The sequence below is a fragment of the Aspergillus sydowii genome, assembly GCF_001890705.1.
Source record: "Aspergillus sydowii CBS 593.65 unplaced genomic scaffold ASPSYscaffold_4, whole genome shotgun sequence".
Lineage (NCBI taxonomy): Eukaryota > Fungi > Ascomycota > Eurotiomycetes > Eurotiales > Aspergillaceae > Aspergillus > Aspergillus sydowii.
Window position 1 is genome coordinate 2,465,534 of NW_024467862.1, and position 17,365 is coordinate 2,482,898.

Consider the following 17,365-nt stretch of genomic DNA (forward strand, 5'->3'; position numbering starts at 1 on the left):
AAGAACTATGCAGACAAGTATATCATCATTCGTATAATTCATATCATTCATATCGTTCATTTCGACAAGCTACTCATAATAAAGGGTATCATGAATCCTCCCAACTGTGAACCACAAGCCCAGACAGAAACACCATCATCTTAAACGCCAGCCCGTACTTTTCCGTCACAAAGCGCATCCTACCCAGTCGCCTGAACCTGCCCATCCCAACATCCACCGAGAACACCGCCAGCAACTCCCCAGTCTCCTCGTCCACAAGCTTATAGCTCCGCCTCTCCACCCTCGTACTCGTCACCGCACCCATACTAGCAGCCCTCACATGCCCACGATACCCAGGGCTGCCACCGGCATCACTGCCACCATCGTCCACAGTAAAAGCCTTCGTCCGCTTCCACAAGAACCCCTTCCTGAGTACCTCCCCATCCCCATCCCGATCCCAGTTAATAATCGCCATCTCCCACCGATACCGCACCCCAGCACCAGCACCAGACCACGCCCACGACCACGACCGCGACCACCTCTCCACCCGCCGCAGATCCTCCCAGATGGCATCCGCTGCGTTCTCGGGGTTCCCGCGGACAAGTTTCGCAGAGTAGTAGTGTGCCTTTCTGGCGAATTTCGCAAAAGCCACGACGGGGCCTGTTGTTGCGTCTTTGCCCGCGTACATGGTTAGATGTGGGGATGTTGGTCGGAGGAGGCCCTTTGTTTTGATGTGGTAGACTGGGAGTCCGGCGCTGTCGATTACGGTGTAATCTGGTTTGAGCGTTTGGTGGATTGTATAGATGCTTGAGGGGTCCGGGTCATTGTTGTGGGAGTATTCGCTGTGGAATGCGCTGTCGGGTGTCGTTACTGTGGATCTGCTGATGACTGTTGACAGTTTGGATTTAGTCGTCGGGGTTGTTACGGCGCGTGGTCGCATGGTTACTGACTTGGTGGTTGTTGTCGTTTTAGAGAGTAGGATGGCTGCTGTTATATCATTGAGAGGATGGCGAGGGTTGTCCCTGGATGTGGGATATGTTCATGTGATGATGCAAGATGGATTCAGGACGAAAGGAAGAGTCTTAGGAAGGGCGGCCTGGACGAGCGATTGGCTCGTGCGCGGAAACAGGCATGGATGGCTGAAACAGGACTGAAGGAAGGGACAAGCATCTGACATGCTGTGGTGCGAGTTCGACAGACTGACGTAGATAAAGAGAAGGAGAGTCAGAAGGGCCAGGGTAAACCTGGGTAAACCTGCACGGAAATATATTAAACACGAGTCTGGGGACGGACTTGGCACGAACTCACGACTCGCAGGATGCAATTGATCAACAATTATTGGCTGATTCGTGCGTGGATTCAGGGCTCCGGCGATGATTCTCCGTCCACGCGGGGAATGCCGGCGGGGTGTTGCGGTCGACTCGAAGTGCAGGATTTAGTCTATTCGAGAATGGTGCTGATCCTCTCTTCCATCGGGGGTGTTACTTGAATTGGACGATGGTCCTGGTTTGCATCGTTCGGACTACTTGTCCTTAGTTCGTGGTCGTGATGAAACCCTTCTTGGCCTGTGGCGGATCCTGGCATATTCAACTGACCAGGTTTGATACGTCCTTGTCCAATCCTACATCACACGGCTGCCAACTGCGTGCCTCGGGATTACATCTTCAACCTACACTTCAAACAACAAAGTTGTACACTGGGTTTTGAAGTAAACCTTATTGCTGACCCAGTCTAGAGAACTTGCCGTCAAACTCCCTCTCACACTCCCCAGCTAGATCATGATAGAGCGTCCTGCGCATTCTAGCTGAAAACAACCACGTCCAATCGCTCTTCCTCGTCATCCCGGCGTAGCCAAGAACAAAGTCCCGGACGGTCTGCACCATGCCGTCTGGAATATGGAAGATCAGCCGGTTCCTGGCGGCACCTTGTACATTTCGTGTCGTGCGTGCTTTTCGGATCGCCTCATAGACGCCGAGTATCTCTGCAAGCTGTGCTTGTGGTGGTTCATCGCAGCTGGTGTTCTTTTCGATGGCTGTGCCCAACCCGAGTAACTTTCCAATGGCGAACCCATCCTCAACTGCCATTGCAGCCCCCTGCGCTTGGTATGGGAGGGTTGGATGGCATGCGTCGCCGAGGAGGGCAACCGGTCCCTGACTCATCAGTACTGGTCGGTTTATCCTGAGGGTAGCATACCTTTGTCCACGTAGGTAATTCTGGAAGAGACGTGAGCTTCCATGTCGTCACCTCAGGTACACACGATATCAACTTTCTCAGCCTAGTCGAGTCAGTATCGGGATTGAAACGCGACTAGAGACTAACGTTTCATCCCATCCGGAATAGCTCTCTCGCATCTCTTCGACATCTCCCTGTACCCTTCGCGTGCCTTTCTCTAGGTTATCTGGTCGCAGTAGGACGAGATTGAACTCGTCGCCTCCGCGAACGGGGTAGAAAATGCTGTGCTTGTCAGGACCTAGCCAGCTGGTCACTGCAACCTTTTGACAGAGGTCAGTGACCTCTGGATCGTTCAGCGCTTCAAGCTGTTCCCGTTTGAAAATAGCCCGGTATGCCAGATCGCCGGTTTCTTCCGGCTTCGTTGGAGTCCCGAGGACGATATCTCGAACCCGAGAATACAGGCCTAATTAATATTAGCGACATTCAATCTTTAATTGTGAGGCATACCGTCAGCTCCGATTACTACATCCCCAGCAACCCGTTCACCCCCTGACAGGATGACCTCTGGCTGCTCAAAGACGATATCAGTCACTTCAGCGCCCAGGCGAATCTCAGCCCCAAGACGCGTCGCTTCATCTAGTAAAACACGATGAAAGTCTTCCCTATGAATGATCCTACAAAATTAGCTTCGAAAGACATTAGTTGAGAGACATACACCCAAGGCACCCCAAACTCCTCGACAATGTCCTCCCCAAATGGCATCGACCGGAGAAGTCTGCCATCATCGTATCTCCTAAAATTGACATGTTGCACAACACTCCCCTTCTCGAGGATTTTTGATAACAGGCCGAGTTGTTCTATGACTCTGCCGCCGTTGGGTGGGATCTGGATACCAGCCCCGATCTCGCGCGCGTCCGACGAGCGCTCGAGAACGATAACGTCGAGATTCTCGCGCCGACATGCAATCGCACATGCGAGGCCGCCGAGTCCGCCGCCTACGATGATGACTTTCATGCTTTCGTTTTCGGTTTCATGTTGTGATGGAAATTGGAAGATGCTCTCACTGCCTTGAATGTCAGATTATTCTGCGGGCGGGGCAGACGCACACACACACAAAAGCTTTAAAGCTCTCATTGATACGATCTCTCTCTCTGAGCGAGTCATGCCACCCGCCTCCCAACATAGTAGTACAAAGTAATAAACGGCCATTGCACGCTCTTCTCCCCACTGCGAAACTCCCATCCGTCAACATTCTCCCCAGACCGACTCACCAACTCCCTGATCTCGCTTGGCGTGCGCGTCCGCAGACACGAGATGAACCCATCAATCCACAACGCCAACGGAGCGACAGGAACCAAGAATGTAGAGAGCAAATGCACCGGAGAATGCCAGTACCACAGCAACGTCACGTAGAAACCCCAGAAAAACACCAACGGCGAGAATAAACACGTTGAGGCCTGTCGGGCGGTGATTTCGAATATCCTGTCTGTTTAGCACAACCCCTCCTTAAAACCTTGGGGAAAAGGATAAACGTACAGGAATGCATCCGCCTCCCGCACGGCACTGCCCAGGATGCCTGCTGCATCGGCGTCATCGAAATGATGGAAGCAGATGTTGAACATCCGACACTCTTTCCCTTTCCCTTTCCCATTTTCCTTTTTTGTGCTGGATAATCGCCCGACAGACCGCGCATCAACCGCCCGCTCCACGAATTCAATATTCGGCTGCTTCTTCGCGATGCCCGCCCACACGTCCACCGGCGGGAACATGTCCGTCAGCACAAAGCGCACTGCCTCTTGGCCATCTTTTTCGGAATTGCGGTTTAATTCGCGTTCGATAAGGGGCGTGGGCCCGCCTGCGCCCGCGCATACATCGACGATGGTGTAATCGGATGGATTGCGCAGGTGTTCTTTGATCGCGGCGCAGGCTTGGGTGGCGAGACTGCCGTGACTCCAGAAAGGGACGCGCAGGTTCCAGAGCTGCGAGAGGGAGAATTGTTCGTGGTGGTGCAGCCAGGAGGGGCACCAGGGTTGGTCGCCGATTTCGTGGAATTGGATGCGTGGCCAGGACATGTTTACCTGTTGTGTTGTTGTTGTTGAGATGGTGTTGTGTTGTGGTCTGGTTGGAATTTGAAGGTGGAGACTTTTCCTACGCATCGTTTGTATACTCCACCAGTCTATTTAGCATTTTCAATATTTGCACTCGATTTGGAGAAGGTATCTAAACTATAAATGTGGGTGATTAGAACTGTTTTACCTGTGTAGTAAAAAGCCGGGACTATGGCAGACTATACTTCCGTGACTGTTATACTCATGCCGATATGGCGGCAAGGCCATCATAGAGTGATTGCTGCTCCATTCTTCTAGGATCTTGGCCCAGAGACCCAGTTGTAAATTCAACCAGGAACCCCGTCAGCCTGGATTGCATTCAACAAAAGGAGGACAATACTTACCATAGCGATGGCCTTGCCAGTTGCCACCCTTGCAACATGGACATCGATATAATACTTGCACTGGACTTATGCTACAGAACTAATCTGCTCGCTGCCTGGAGCTGGACTGGTTAAGGTGACCCTGCAGCAGTTCGTTGATTACACGCGCAAAAGGCTGAAATTTCTACCAGTTACACAGCGCCATATTCCCGGAACCATTGCCATTCCACAAACGAGAACTAACAGAACCGGGTGTTCGGGAACTTACCAGATACGTTGAAAATGCCACTGGAGGATTTGATCTGGTAATGCGTCAAACTTTTCACGGAAACGTACTTGATACAGCCTTACATGGGCAGTTGGGGCCGTCTGGAAGTACTCAGTACTTACATCTTGCTCTGCAATGGGATGGCCATCTTGACCCGAATCTACAAAACAACGACTGGCCTTTACGTGAAAAAGGGAGGGATGGAGTCCGGCCTGTCGTATCTGCTGAACACTGCACCTCCTTTGTGGTGACGCTACTGCAGGCAGAGCAGCAATTGTCCTTAAGTCCGCCGGAAAGAGCGAGTGCCGAAGCGCCCAGACAAAATGCCTTCATAAGGACGGCCTGGACGAAATAAAAAGTATGGTTTGAATGAACTCTTCTCCCTCTGTATTTGATACTTGAGCCATGGCTCTAGGAACAGTCGCTGACGCGCTTGCTCGCTTTATCGGCGTTGCGCTTGTTACATCAGGCCCCATCTGGCTTTACGACCCAGTCAAATGTATTTATTCCCCTTCAGTCAAAGAAACCGCAGAGTTTATCTTGTGATACTGATGCTTACTGTTTCAGCCGTTCCAGTTTTCGGTCTACCCCGTACGAGCCCCGACATAGCGACATTCGGCCCATCCCTCGGCGGCCGAAACATGGCCGCAGGCGCGATTGTCCTTGTTTCCAGCTTCCACGCGTCGAGGTCCCTTACCGGTATCTTCCTTTCCTTTATTGCAACTGGTGCGGGCTGGTCGGATACAGCGGTATGTTTGGCGGAGGGGAAAGGGCATAAGCGGCATCTGTTGAATATCGGGATTATATACACCGTTGCCACCCTGCTCATTGTCGCATGACCTTGTCACTACTGAATTGGCCATGAATGAGGATTTAGCCGCATGAAACGGGTGTGGGGGCTGTACTTGTGCGGATTTGCTACTGTGCTTTGCATACCTGAGGCAAGACATTATGACTGATGCGTGAACAATGTGTTGCATGTCGATAATGCCTGCTTGACCAACTGGATAACTATTCCCACCTTTGAATACATGGCAAATATCTACACTTGATCAGTATCTCTTACCCCAGGTTCCAGGCTAAAGCTTGGAGAGGATGTACTGCTAGGGCCCGTGGCCAAAACCAACCGAGAAGAGATTGAACAGCTTGGTATGCAATGATCAGTTGAACCCGCGAGGCAGCAATAGCGGAAAACTAACTAAAAAGCAAGAAGGGCAAAATAATTCTAGCCCTTATGGCACATTAAACCTGAACTTATTCATACATATGGGCCCTGTCAAGACCAAATATGGCTTCGTTCCTGCCCCAAACCTTCCGTGCTTTACAGGGGTATTGGGAAAAAAAAAAAAAGAAAAAGAAAAGAAAAGACAAAAAAGGAAGCCTATGAGGGTTCACGCCCTGTCCAGAGCGCGCATCCGTTTCACTGTCTTCATTCTCGCTCCCATCTTCCTCCTGATCTGCTCCCCATCCAACGTCCTTGAGTGCTGGCCACTTTTTGATCTGTGACGAAGCGACGTCCAAAAGGAGGTTCTCGTCACCACAGGCGGTGCTCCAACTTGCTCCCTTCAGCAAGCCGTTGTATTCGTGGCCTAGGGCCTCTATCAGGCCGAGAAGCATATCCTTGGGGAGATAGCGGCCCGGCGTGCCCCAGAAGGGCTTGCCAGCCTCGTCCTTCAGAGTCGGAAGTGGCCCACCGCCGGTGTTATGGGCCCAAGCCCGGCGTAGAACTTGCACGCAATAGTGGAAATAAAGGTATCTTGCCGCTGGTCTGAAGCTGGTGCGAAACTCCAGCCGCTTTCCGTCGATCTCCCTCCACGTCTTCTGGTATCCAGATGATATCATTTTGTCCAACTGTTCCCAGGTCGGGTCAATGATCCTCAAGCGGTACTCCTTGGTCCCCGTCTCATCCAGGCAAGAAGATCGAGCATGGCAGGCCTTTCTGGCAAATCTGGTACGATGACAAGCTTGCCCGAGTCGAACCACCTCTCAACCGGTTGCGCCACTAGAAGCCCGTTACGGGCAGAGAATAGCTCTTCTGGCCGTTTTTTCCCAAAGATAGCATCCATCGTGACCTGGCCGTGCATATCAGGGAAGAGGTGCGCCGCCTGCACCTGGTCTGCATCAAACCATGTTCCCAGTATGGGATACCAGAGCCAGTCCTCGCCACCGGGGTGCTCGGCGTCATGAACCGTTATAAGTTCGGCACGGAATGTTGATTGCTTGTTGGAATCGCGTTTACCGGCCCGGTGCTGGACACATCCAGACCCATTTTACTTGTGGTGAAGAGCTGCATGAATGAAGCCCTGTGAAATCGTTTCCGCGACCACTTGCTTTCTTGCATGTCATCTTTTCTATTCTTGCAAAGTTTAACAGTAGTCTCCTGTGCCTTGATACTTTGGGATAGCGACTTGACCGCGTCTGAATTTTCCCATTCGGATGGGGTTCCTTTGAAATCTCGCAGCGATATCTTCCTGACCACCTCTGCCCGCTGGAGAACGAGGCTCTCGACCTTGTGTGAGGCAGCCCAGAAACTGGCATTCGGCGGCCCTTGGGCCTTTACCCGCTTTTTCTTGACGCCAATACTATCATTGATCTCTCGTTGCTGTGCTTCCAGCGACAAGGGCTTTTCGACTGGGTTATCGTCCGGGGAGTCGGCGGACGCTTTCTCAGGCTCGCCATGTCGTCGGGTTGAGGGTCTCGTCACTGTGATAAGGTAGGATAGGTATCCAACGAGGGAAGTGCAGCGGGGAGAATGTTTAAGAGTAAGGAAGTGGATGGTCTGGCAGTGAAGGTGTGCAATAACTTAACCTGAGTCATCCATATACTTATCCTTGGTGGTATTGTGTTACTATTGCAAACACACCGGTGGCGTTATACTAAGGAAAGAATCAGGCCAGGCTGCTAGGAGGTCGACTGATCTGTCGTTGTGAGTCACCAGGAGGTAATAAACCTTGATTGATCGGTTCCATGGGAGAAGTAAACACAGTGAAGCGTGAGAGCAAAAGAGAGAGTTTCTCAACCTTCTCATTGAACATGGTCGTGACACTGATTTCACTCTTTCAACGCCCACGCTTCAAAGATAGCAAGGATATCTTATCAATATTGTCCTACTACCACCAGCTCAAGACGAACTACCGCAGTCTAGCCCATGACTGATAAATTGCCTGTGGGTCAACAGATCTACTTCCAAACCCGATGCGGGGAATTGATTCGGAGCTCGATATCCGACGGCATTTGACGCTTTTAAGTCAGTCGTGCGTCGCAGTTATTGAGCGATCACCACCTGTCCAACAACCATGTCGCAACTTCCATCTATCCGCTGGGGAGTCCTGAGTAAGAAAACTGATCCAAAATGAAGACTAGCTAACTGAACACTGAACAGCCACCGGCAAGATCGCCTCCTGGTACGTCTCCGACCTGGTCTTATCTCGCCCCGACGCAAAAGTCCGCCATATCGTCCAAGCGATCGGGACATCCGACGTGAACAGAGGGAAATCATTCGCCCAGCAATACTGCCCAGACGAGAACCCCAAAATCTACGGTCGCTATGAGGACGTCTACGCCGACCCGGACGTCGACATCGTCTACATCGGGACACCGCACGCCTTTCACAAGAAGAACTGCCTAGACGCGATCGCAGCGGGCAAGCATGTTCTGTGCGAAAAGCCATTCACTCTCAACGCCCGCGAGACAAGGGAGGTCTTTGACGCAGCCCGGCAGAAGGGCGTGTTCATTGCTGAGGCGATGTGGCTCCGCCATCGCCCTCTAACCCACGAGCTTCAGCGCCTCTTGCACGAGGAAAAGGTGATTGGTGATATCTTCCGCGCGACGTCCCACTTTGGAGGGTATATGGATGTCCCGAATTTGCCGCTGGACAAGTACTACCGCCAGAATGCGCTGGGCGCGGGCTCCCTACTAGATATGGGGATCTACTCCTTGACCTGGGTAATGCTGAGCTTGGATCCTGAACTCACGGCGGACCGTGCGAAACCGAAGATCCTCGCTGCGCAGACTCACTGGGAGGATATCGAAATCAACACCAGTGCGATCCTCCAGTATCCGTCCACCGGCCGGCAAGGTATCGTCACCTCTACAACGCTGGAAAACGGTAACCCTGACCTCCTGGCACGTATTCACGGCATCTCTGGGTCTGTTGAAGTACACGGTGAAAGTCCCTCACATCCGCAAACTTTCACCGTCTACCCACCGTTTGGGGGAGAGTCAGGGACAAACGTGGTCCGCGGCCAGGGCAAGACGTATGACTTCCAGCATCCCGGGCGCGGATTCCAGTACCAGGCAGACAATATCGCTCTGGATGTACTGAATGGGCGATTGGAGAGCTCTATTGTTCCCCAGGCTGAGACTATCCGAGTGATGGAGATTATGGATGAGATCCGGCGGCAGGGAGGGACCAAGTATCCAGTGGATTAGACAGCTGAATTTATGTTTTAAACCATCCTATTCAACACAATTCCGGTTGCCTTCCACTATTCTTGCTGCTATCCTAGTATATGCGTTATTGCTCGGTCCATGATTCCGATGCTGGGGCCGGGAAAGAATCTCCGTACGCTTGTCACCAGGCCCCACAAGTTCGAGCCTTCGACACGCGGTGAATCAATCTAGAATTACAATTGCCTTCTCCGTCACAATCTCTCCCCCTGCTACACCGCGCCCGGGTGTGTTATTTGAACCTAGAAATGACTCGCCTATCGCTTTCAGCTTATGGAGACCCTCCACCTGGCTGTCTTGAAAGCGGTGCGCAACTACCATGCCATGAACACATAGTTTAATGCGCCGTCTCGTTCCATTGGTCAAGTCTGATAATTGGTATTGATTGTCTGTCGTGTCGTGTGCCTCCATGGTGTCATGGTTGAATGGCTCGCCCGGCCTGAACTGGATGACTTCGTAGCGTACTCCATCCGGTGCGAGACATTGGGCTCGAAAGGAAAATGCGTGGAGGAATAGATGTTCCATAACGCGAAGGAGGTCTTCTCGTGTTGCCTCCAGCTTTTGCGGATCGAGAAGGGGCCCTAGCATTTGGATTGTATGGTGTTGTAGTTCCTTTGCGTGCGCGGCCAGGAAGCATGTCTCGAACTCCGTGTCCTGCCCCACCATATGGAGAGCAGCTTTGTGAAATGTGTCGGCAAACTCCGTGCCTGCTGTTTGGGGCAGAGAGATTATTTTATTGTTAGATATACCAACGCACGGTGGTAGGGAAAAGGCTACGGTTGACTCGGTACTCACAGCCGTGTTGGATAGCCCGTTGGTAGGCTCGCAGCATGAATCCTCCGGTGTGCAAGGCTGCCCAAATGTCAGAGCATAAGATCTGCTCACGGACTACTTGGAAGAGTATTGCGCGGCAGGCTAAGTCGGGCATTAGTCGAAGTGCTTTGTTGTCATTGCCTGTGATCATTAATAGATGTCGAAGATTCGAGTCAACCGCAGAACGGCGGGGTATCTTATTGGGAAGGTGTAAACAGCTTGATAATAGGTCTGCTGTACTAATAACACCTAGATTGATAGCCTTCATTGCATCGCCAACGCCGGGCGCACTCGTTGGCAAGTCTATATCGCAGGTTTTCAATCGAATGGCCTGTTGCTCAAAGCATCTGCTCAAGGCTATTTCAAGGTCCTTGATTTCGCTTATCCGGTCATGAATTACCCTCTCCTTATTGCGTAACAAGGTGTCCTTATCAGTTTCAGGCTCCCCTGATGTTAGTTCAGTGACGCGAGACATCAGCCGGTTCACCGTTCTGTTCAGTTCGGCCTTGACGTTATCCAGCCGTTTCACCTCGGCCCGGAGCCGTCGAGTCTCCTCAGACTCCGCAAGAGCATATAGATCATGTTCAATCCTTAGACGGGCTATCTCCCGCCTCATTTCGTCCTCACTGAGTTGTCTTGACGAGTTATGTCTTTCGGATGCCCTCCGCTTGGAATCTTGCTCATGCTCCGGTCCGCGGCTTGCAGAATCTTCCTGAGGTCGCTTACGCCTTCCTGGAACAATATTTTGTTCTTTGACATCATATTCTCCGTGTGATTTGTGCGGCTCCGAGGTCTCTCCAGGGGCTAGCATTGCCCAGCCGAGCATACCGCGAGTGCGAGCGGGGACCACAACCTCGACCAGAGCGCCACTGCCTGCACCTCGGTGTTTATCCTTCGGCATGTTTGGCGTCGTACGCAGCCAATTGGAGGAGGATGGGATCGAGTATCGAAACAATCCGAGGTGATGGTTTGATGACCGTTTGAACGCCGCTATCCGTATCGTTGAGGAGGGACTAATGGAGTGTTGACGCCGAACCACGGAGCTGTAGCTGGAACGAGCGGTCAATTGGAATTTGGAAGGTCTCGCGCGAGAGTGGCTCAGCCGACGAGGGACTAACAATGTGGCTGGCACATCACGCGAGGGCCCCATTGACAGAAATGTCAGCATCTTTCACCCATTGTAACCTAGCGCATAGGCAGCAAGGCAGACTTTCCTGTGCCTTGATTGGGTGCGCATCAGACTGCCTCGAGGGGCGGATTTGACGTGGCCCAGCACGAGCGCCAACTGGATTGTATTTAATAAATTGCAGTGGCCGCCTCCCTCAAAAACGTGCAACTTCCGTCGGAGTTCCCGTGCCTTGCAGTCCCGCCTCCAATAGGAATTGTTTCAACGTCGAGGAACAAGCCATGGCGAACCTGCGGGGCCTTGCCTCGCGCAAACGACGCCGCGCATCAACCATCGTTGAGTCCGATGCTGGTGTGCCGGACACCGATGAGGACCAGAGCGGCGAAGACCACAGCAGCGAGGATATTCAGATGCTGGATGCTTCTCCCAGTCGGAGCCGGAGCTTATGGAGTGGCAGCACCAATGGCGACACGACGGCAGCGGGAACATCCGCCTCGTCCCCGCGCGGGCCGGAATCCTCATCCACCTCCTCCACGTGTGGATCTCACCAGCCCCGAACAAAGTTCATCATCGGGCTCGACTACGGCACTACCTTCTCGTCCGTCTCCTACGTCAAGTTCGATCCTGATAACCCGCCGGTGACCCTGCGCGGCGAGCAGATTCAGTCCATCACAGATTGGCCAGATGCTGGTGGCCGCTGGCGCAATCCAGAGGTACCCAGTGAGAGTTGGTATCTCGGGGATGAATTTCACTGGGGCTACGGGGCTCGCAACACTCTCCAGGAGAGTGATGATGATAACTTAGATTGCAGAAACCGGATTATTCAATATGCGAAGTTGCTCCTTCCGGGAGACCAGAAGGATACAAGAGGACCCCGCCAGGAGCTGAAGAGAACTTTACACAGAGCAAAAAAGGACGAAGTGGATGTGACCAGGGACTACCTCTGCGAGGTGCTGAAATATACCAAGGAATTTCTGGAGGATAGGGAAGGATTTAATGCCAAGTGTGAGGTCGAACTGGTGTTCTGCGTCCCTGCCGGATGGCCGCACAAAGCCATACGTACCATGCAGGAAATCTTGCTGAGTATCGCACGTGGAATCGAACTGGGTAACCTTGCCCCTCCATATGTCCTTAATGAGCCCGAAGCTGCTGCTGCGTATATTCTTGAGGCGGGTTCGAGAACGGAAAAACTGGCGGTAAGTCTTCGGCCCTTTCCAGCCTGCACTGTTGCTTGGCCCACACTGATTCATACAAAAGGTAGGCGAAGTTTTCATTGTCTGTGATGCCGGCGGTGGTACAGTGGTAATTCCCATTCTCTATCTCATCCTTAGTCCAGTGTTATAACGAAAACGTCAGGATGCAATCGCCTACAAGGTCGACCAGGAACGACCGTTTCGGGTGCAGGAAGTTGTCGCACCCACAGGTAAGCAGAAGCTGGTCAACTTATCAGACTTATCTATCTTCGGCAAAACCACTTACTGGCAATAAAGGGAGTAATTGTGGCTCAAGTTATGTTAATCAAGCTCTCAAAGAAAAGGTCATCAAACGGATTAAAAGCACGCCCTACTCCTCGGTGCCGGGACCTTCATTGGAACATACCATTGAGAATTCGCTCATGACCAGATTTGAATATGACATTAAACCACGTTTCGAGCCCAGTATTGGGTTGGATGGGACGACGGTGCTCCCCGTTTCTGGTCTCCAGAGAAATCAAAGATTGGGATTCGGGAGTGGTACTATCCATATTCCAAGGTTCATCTATCCGCATCCTACAAGACATACACTAATTGTCTCCTCAGACGCGAGATTGCGGATCTTTTCAAGCCCAGTCTGCAAGGTATAAGCAAGATCATTAGCCAGCAGACCGGGGCTATGAAAGCTAAAGGCTTGAACGTTGAGGTATACGCCAGGCAAACTCTATTCTCGAGCTGCGCTAATGCCCCATATATAGAAAGTTCTCTTGACCGGCGGCTTTTCAAAAGCCCCGATTTTCCGTGCGCATATAGCAGCGGAATTCAAGGGTTTGAAGCCGATGTATGCGCCTAAGAATCTGTGAGTCGTGACTGGAATTTGGTTCAAGGATCCATTTGACTTACTGTACCGAAGAGATGCCGCCGTTGCTGTTTCCCACGGTGCGGTATTCCGTGCAATGAACAAGTCGGATGGTCCTAAGCGAATAGTGCAGTCAAATTTTGGCTTTCTCCAGATAGAGGAGCGGAACCTGAGGCTGGCAGCCCATAGGGTGGCGACTCCAACTGATGGAGACATCGATGGCAAGATGTATATTAAAAACGTTCTAGACTGGGTAATAAAAAAGGTGGTCTTCTTTATTCCCTTGCGTGTTGTTTGGCTCTCTGAATCCCCGCTAACGGACACAGGAATTGGTATTGAGCAAGCAGCAGAAATTCCGAACTCGGAACTGGCAGGTCTTCAAGATTGATGACGAACTCGCCTTTAATCAGAAAATTTGGGTATCTGATTTTGACAACGCCCGCGATCATTACCAAGCACATACCAAGTTCAATAAAGGTAATTATCTATCATTAGGCTGGCTTTGCATGCGGCTGACACTCGACTGTAACCAGGCGCTGAGGTTTTCGGGATGCTGCAAATAGACTTCACCCCCGTCAGGGAAGAGGGGCTGCTAGAGGTTAAGTCTGGCCCCCGTGGACAATATTACGAGATCCATTACGAGCTGGCCATGGAGGTGGATGGAAGAAACCTGACTGTAAAGGTCTTTTGTCCACCAGGTGGGCAGTGTCGGGCAGAGACCCAGCTTTGTATTGCTGCTGCGTTCATCCCCGGCACCGATTGAAGTATATCAATATGCAAGCCGATGTCAATACCTGTTTTTGGCTGGCCTGGCCAAAGCTTGGCCGTAAGATGCTTTCCTATAACTAATTCAGGCCTACTATTCCTCCATCGGATCTCCCTCGGATTCGTCGCTGGATAATATAATAATAGGAGAGTCCTCAGTCTCCCCCGGCCACATAGGCTGCATTTCGTGCAGCTCCAGTGCTGCTATCCAATCATGCAGTAATTCTAGATGGTGCGAGTCCTGCCAACGACGCCCAGTGCTTGTCGGCCTGTTTAAATAGCCAAAGTACTGGGACAGAGGGCGACCGGGATTCAAGGGTAGAGCAGAGTAGTGCAGCCCGTACTCAGATAGCTCTTTGACCACACCGGCGGTATTAGAAGTGTCAAAGCTGTACCTCGTTAGAATGTAGAGGCAATATCTAGAGCCGCATCCAATTCCGTCCAACCGGTCGACCAAGGCACATCCGTTGGTATCCTGGCATATGGGATCCAGTTGTGGCCACAAACAAGGCTCGGTGGTATGCATTGGCTGCGCCGTCGTCTTAGACGAAGTGTGGATGAGTGTATCTGCCACACCGTTTCTGGCCACCTCGATTGCAGCGTACGTTTCATGAATAACGTCAACCATTGCTAATATGTCGTCTAACGCAAACCCAACCCATAAGTTGTTGGTCTTTTCAAGACGCCACTGTGCTGGGATTTCTCCGGGGCTCCGGGAAAATGAGCTTGTCAGGGAGACCATTCCCATTGCCGCCGTGAGATTGTTCCCTATGGTCTGTGCCTTTATTGATGCTATGAAGCCTTCAATTTTAGATGCCGCGATGGTGGGCACGGTACGGATTGTTCTTTCGAGCGACTCGTGATGTCTGGATAGCTCACCCCGAGATAACATTAACTGAATCACATCCTCGGATATTGCGAGATAGCTCAACTGCTGTGTAGGAGTCCAGTCATCCGCGATGTGGAGAAAAATTGCGATTCTGACGTAGAAGATTCCTTCCAGTGTGGATTCTGGATCTGCCCCAGTCCATCCAGCTTGGATGCATGACAAGGTATCACCAGTGACTCGCCATGATTTCTTCAAGTTATTCAGGATAGTTGGCACAGCCACGGACGCTGTGAAGCACGTCATAAATTCGTCGATGTTTGCCGTCGTTATTTGCAGTGCTAAGAGTCGAGCTTCGACAACTGAAGCATCCCTTACCACACCGAACGAAAGCCGATCATCAATATTCGGGTCCAAGCCCTGAGAGTTTTCTCCCTCAGGGCCCGCCGTGCTAATTCGAATTGAATCTTGGGAGAACGAAGCGATCCTTGACGCCCTTCGTCCGATTGTGGAAAATATATCCGGATCAAAGGACTGCATCTCGCGCGCCGCGGGCAAGCTCAGCTGGCTTATGATGGAGGGCCTGTATCCGTCTCTTGCCCAGTCAAAAATATAATCTACAATCAGCAGAAGCTGTAATGCACTACTCTTATAGCAAATATTGCCCTGCCACAGGTCCAGGATACACTGCCGTCGTCAGTTGGCTCTACTGGATATCACAATATGTACGTGGTGGGATACTTACATATTTAGGATCAGGCCCCGTGGCATCGTTTATAAAGCTGCCCTTTACATACCAGTCCTGACCATGCCAGCCGAAAAACCACACCACGGGTTCCGTTATCCAGCCGGTCTCAGCGTCGGCGGCGGGGCGAAGTTGATCTTGGACTCTTAGGAGCCTTTCTATGGCAAAGGCCGATTGCATTTCGACCCCAGCCGCATCCCCAGTAGTGTCGGACTTTGCTTCGATAAGAAGGAACGGGAACAATAATGGCTCGCGACTTCTCTTGAACGGTGAAGCCTCGAGGGTATCACGGAGTAGCTTCTCTTCACCATCATCGGCAACACGTCCGTCAGCTGAATCTAGTAGCGCTTTGAGGTTCTCTGTTTCGATCAATCCGTACACTCTGTCAGGCAGTTCGTACTTCTTCTTATTTCTTCCACGAGACTGGATGGGTAGAGGCGGGCTGTAATGGATGGAAGTCTCGGACCGATCAGAGAAGATCATATTAACCCCGTGAAAGTCCCTATACTACGCATCAGCCGAGCTCATCCTATATTTCACATTGACGGCGGTACCGATTCTGAGTCAGTCCCTCCGGGCATCGGCAGGGCATGCGGCTCCTGCGCCGTTCATCTAACGATAACGCTTGCCCTTCCGATGACTCTACTGCGGCCTCAATCTCAGAGCGCCACAGTCTATCACGGCATGTTGGACTAGGCCGGTTAGCATTAGACATTCCATGCAGGACGGTATACGCGAGGAAAAGCTCTCACCAGGATACTTCGACCGTGAGCCGGTAGAGGACTTCATGTTCCAGCGAGGCCCTCCAGCTACGCTCGTTTTTACCCTCGCCCCTGCACCTCGCCGCAAGGAATGCCAGTTTAGCTGCTCTCGGTTTAATTTGCCCTCGCCATGGTTTCTCGTTTGAATCACTTGTGTGTCCGGAGTCGAACTCCCCAAATATCGATTTTCCCAATGTGGTTATATCATGGAACAGCTTGCGGCGAGTTTCTGGCCAGTGGCTCGGCCAGTTCTCAGACTCGATGGGCCCTAGATACTTGATTCCCTTGTGGCCTGTATGTCTCAGTCGACTTTGGTATTCATCGGGCTGCATGGGAGCCATGTCGAACAAATGGTTCCCTTGTACTGGTGTACTGAGTGTCTGATGGTCTGCAGGGCGACTTGAATTCTTCATCACAGCCCCCTCGGTGCCCCGCTGTCAAAAGTACCATCCACTGGCGCCGCGCGCAAAAGTGCGATCTCTGAACAAATAGAACCAAACAGTTAAGCGCCTTGATTAAGCTACCGATCGGATGATCTGCATTTGACTGGCAGGTTAGTTCTGGCAGGTCGCTCATCAACGATCGTGTATCCAATTACCTGTAGCGGTGTTACGGCGAGCCAGACCGCGCCCAGGTCTCTGCTGCTCTGGGAGAGTTTACTTCTCCATGGAACAGATCATTCAAGGTTCTGTACCTCACTGTCAGCTATTCGAACAAACATACTGTTGACTCACCATGACCGATTTCTTCCTCACTAGCATCACGCCACCGGTCTGTTTTCAAAGACAGTGAAACGGATGAGCGCTCTGGGCTAGGGGGCAAACCCTCATAGTCTTGGTTTCTTTTCGATACTCGCATGGAAGGATTGCGGAAAGAAAAGGGTATAGCGAGACTGAGCTTATTTGATCTTGACAGGGCCAATGTGTATGAGAACGTCCGAGTTTAATGTGTCATAATGGCCAGGCATTACTTTATTTT

The 17,365-nt window shown here is 51.7% G+C and overlaps 8 protein-coding genes across 8 annotated transcripts; 3 read left to right on the forward strand and 5 right to left on the reverse strand.

The window, feature by feature from the left end:
* Positions 1 to 12: 12 nt before the first annotated feature.
* ASPSYDRAFT_44670 (uncharacterized protein) lies at positions 13 to 1,362 on the reverse strand. Its single transcript, XM_040846887.1, has 2 exons — positions 1,288 to 1,362; positions 13 to 1,233 (listed from the first exon to the last, which is right to left on the reverse strand). Exon 2 carries the CDS (start codon positions 917 to 919, stop codon positions 89 to 91), a length of 831 nt encoding a protein of 276 aa, XP_040704046.1. The 5' UTR covers positions 920 to 1,233; positions 1,288 to 1,362; the 3' UTR covers positions 13 to 88.
* A 332-nt stretch (positions 1,363 to 1,694) lies between these two features.
* ASPSYDRAFT_57676 (uncharacterized protein) lies at positions 1,695 to 4,223 on the reverse strand (the record flags this gene model as incomplete). Its single annotated transcript, XM_040849411.1, has 7 exons — positions 1,695 to 2,129; positions 2,283 to 2,614; positions 2,659 to 2,825; positions 2,867 to 3,166; positions 3,266 to 3,270; positions 3,321 to 3,633; positions 3,688 to 4,223. The coding sequence occupies 7 exons, from the start codon at positions 4,221 to 4,223 to the stop codon at positions 1,695 to 1,697; spliced, it is 2,088 nt and encodes a 695-aa protein (XP_040704047.1).
* Positions 4,224 to 5,255: 1,032 nt separating this feature from the next.
* ASPSYDRAFT_89118 (DUF4267 domain-containing protein) lies at positions 5,256 to 5,689 on the forward strand (the record flags this gene model as incomplete). The annotated part of the gene is made up of 2 exons (XM_040852113.1): positions 5,256 to 5,349; positions 5,418 to 5,689. 2 exons carry the CDS (start codon positions 5,256 to 5,258, stop codon positions 5,687 to 5,689), a joined length of 366 nt encoding a protein of 121 aa, XP_040704048.1.
* A 110-nt stretch (positions 5,690 to 5,799) lies between these two features.
* Positions 5,800 to 7,885, reverse strand: ASPSYDRAFT_89119 (HNH endonuclease signature motif containing protein; the record flags this gene model as incomplete). Its single annotated transcript, XM_040852114.1, has 5 exons — positions 5,800 to 5,892; positions 6,246 to 6,752; positions 6,806 to 7,024; positions 7,090 to 7,553; positions 7,801 to 7,885. The coding sequence occupies 5 exons, from the start codon at positions 7,883 to 7,885 to the stop codon at positions 5,800 to 5,802; spliced, it is 1,368 nt and encodes a 455-aa protein (XP_040704049.1).
* A 261-nt stretch (positions 7,886 to 8,146) lies between these two features.
* On the forward strand, positions 8,147 to 9,281 carry ASPSYDRAFT_31042 (Gfo/Idh/MocA family protein; the record flags this gene model as incomplete). Its single annotated transcript, XM_040844834.1, has 2 exons — positions 8,147 to 8,183; positions 8,233 to 9,281. The coding sequence occupies 2 exons, from the start codon at positions 8,147 to 8,149 to the stop codon at positions 9,279 to 9,281; spliced, it is 1,086 nt and encodes a 361-aa protein (XP_040704050.1).
* A 189-nt stretch (positions 9,282 to 9,470) lies between these two features.
* Positions 9,471 to 10,977, reverse strand: ASPSYDRAFT_98492 (uncharacterized protein; the record flags this gene model as incomplete). The annotated part of the gene is made up of 2 exons (XM_040853257.1): positions 9,471 to 10,009; positions 10,095 to 10,977. Coding segments are annotated over 2 exons (1,422 nt in total), but the record flags the coding sequence as incomplete, so codon positions are not given.
* Positions 10,978 to 11,519: 542 nt separating this feature from the next.
* ASPSYDRAFT_78452 (Hsp70 family protein) lies at positions 11,520 to 14,521 on the forward strand (the record flags this gene model as incomplete). The annotated part of the gene is made up of 9 exons (XM_040850954.1): positions 11,520 to 12,434; positions 12,496 to 12,540; positions 12,595 to 12,661; positions 12,729 to 12,990; positions 13,038 to 13,137; positions 13,190 to 13,290; positions 13,345 to 13,555; positions 13,617 to 13,767; positions 13,824 to 14,521. 9 exons carry the CDS (start codon positions 11,520 to 11,522, stop codon positions 14,051 to 14,053), a joined length of 2,082 nt encoding a protein of 693 aa, XP_040704052.1. The 3' UTR covers positions 14,054 to 14,521.
* On the reverse strand, positions 14,150 to 16,728 carry ASPSYDRAFT_89123 (uncharacterized protein; the record flags this gene model as incomplete). Its single annotated transcript, XM_040852115.1, has 4 exons — positions 14,150 to 15,568; positions 15,627 to 16,128; positions 16,181 to 16,318; positions 16,379 to 16,728. The coding sequence occupies 4 exons, from the start codon at positions 16,726 to 16,728 to the stop codon at positions 14,150 to 14,152; spliced, it is 2,409 nt and encodes an 802-aa protein (XP_040704053.1).
* Positions 16,729 to 17,365: the final 637 nt, after the last annotated feature.

What these genes read in the sequence shown, in the direction of transcription:
- ASPSYDRAFT_44670 (XM_040846887.1), bottom strand. Translation starts at nt 919, where the DNA reads ATGCGACCACGCGCCGTAACAACCCCGACGACTAAATCCAAACTGTCA.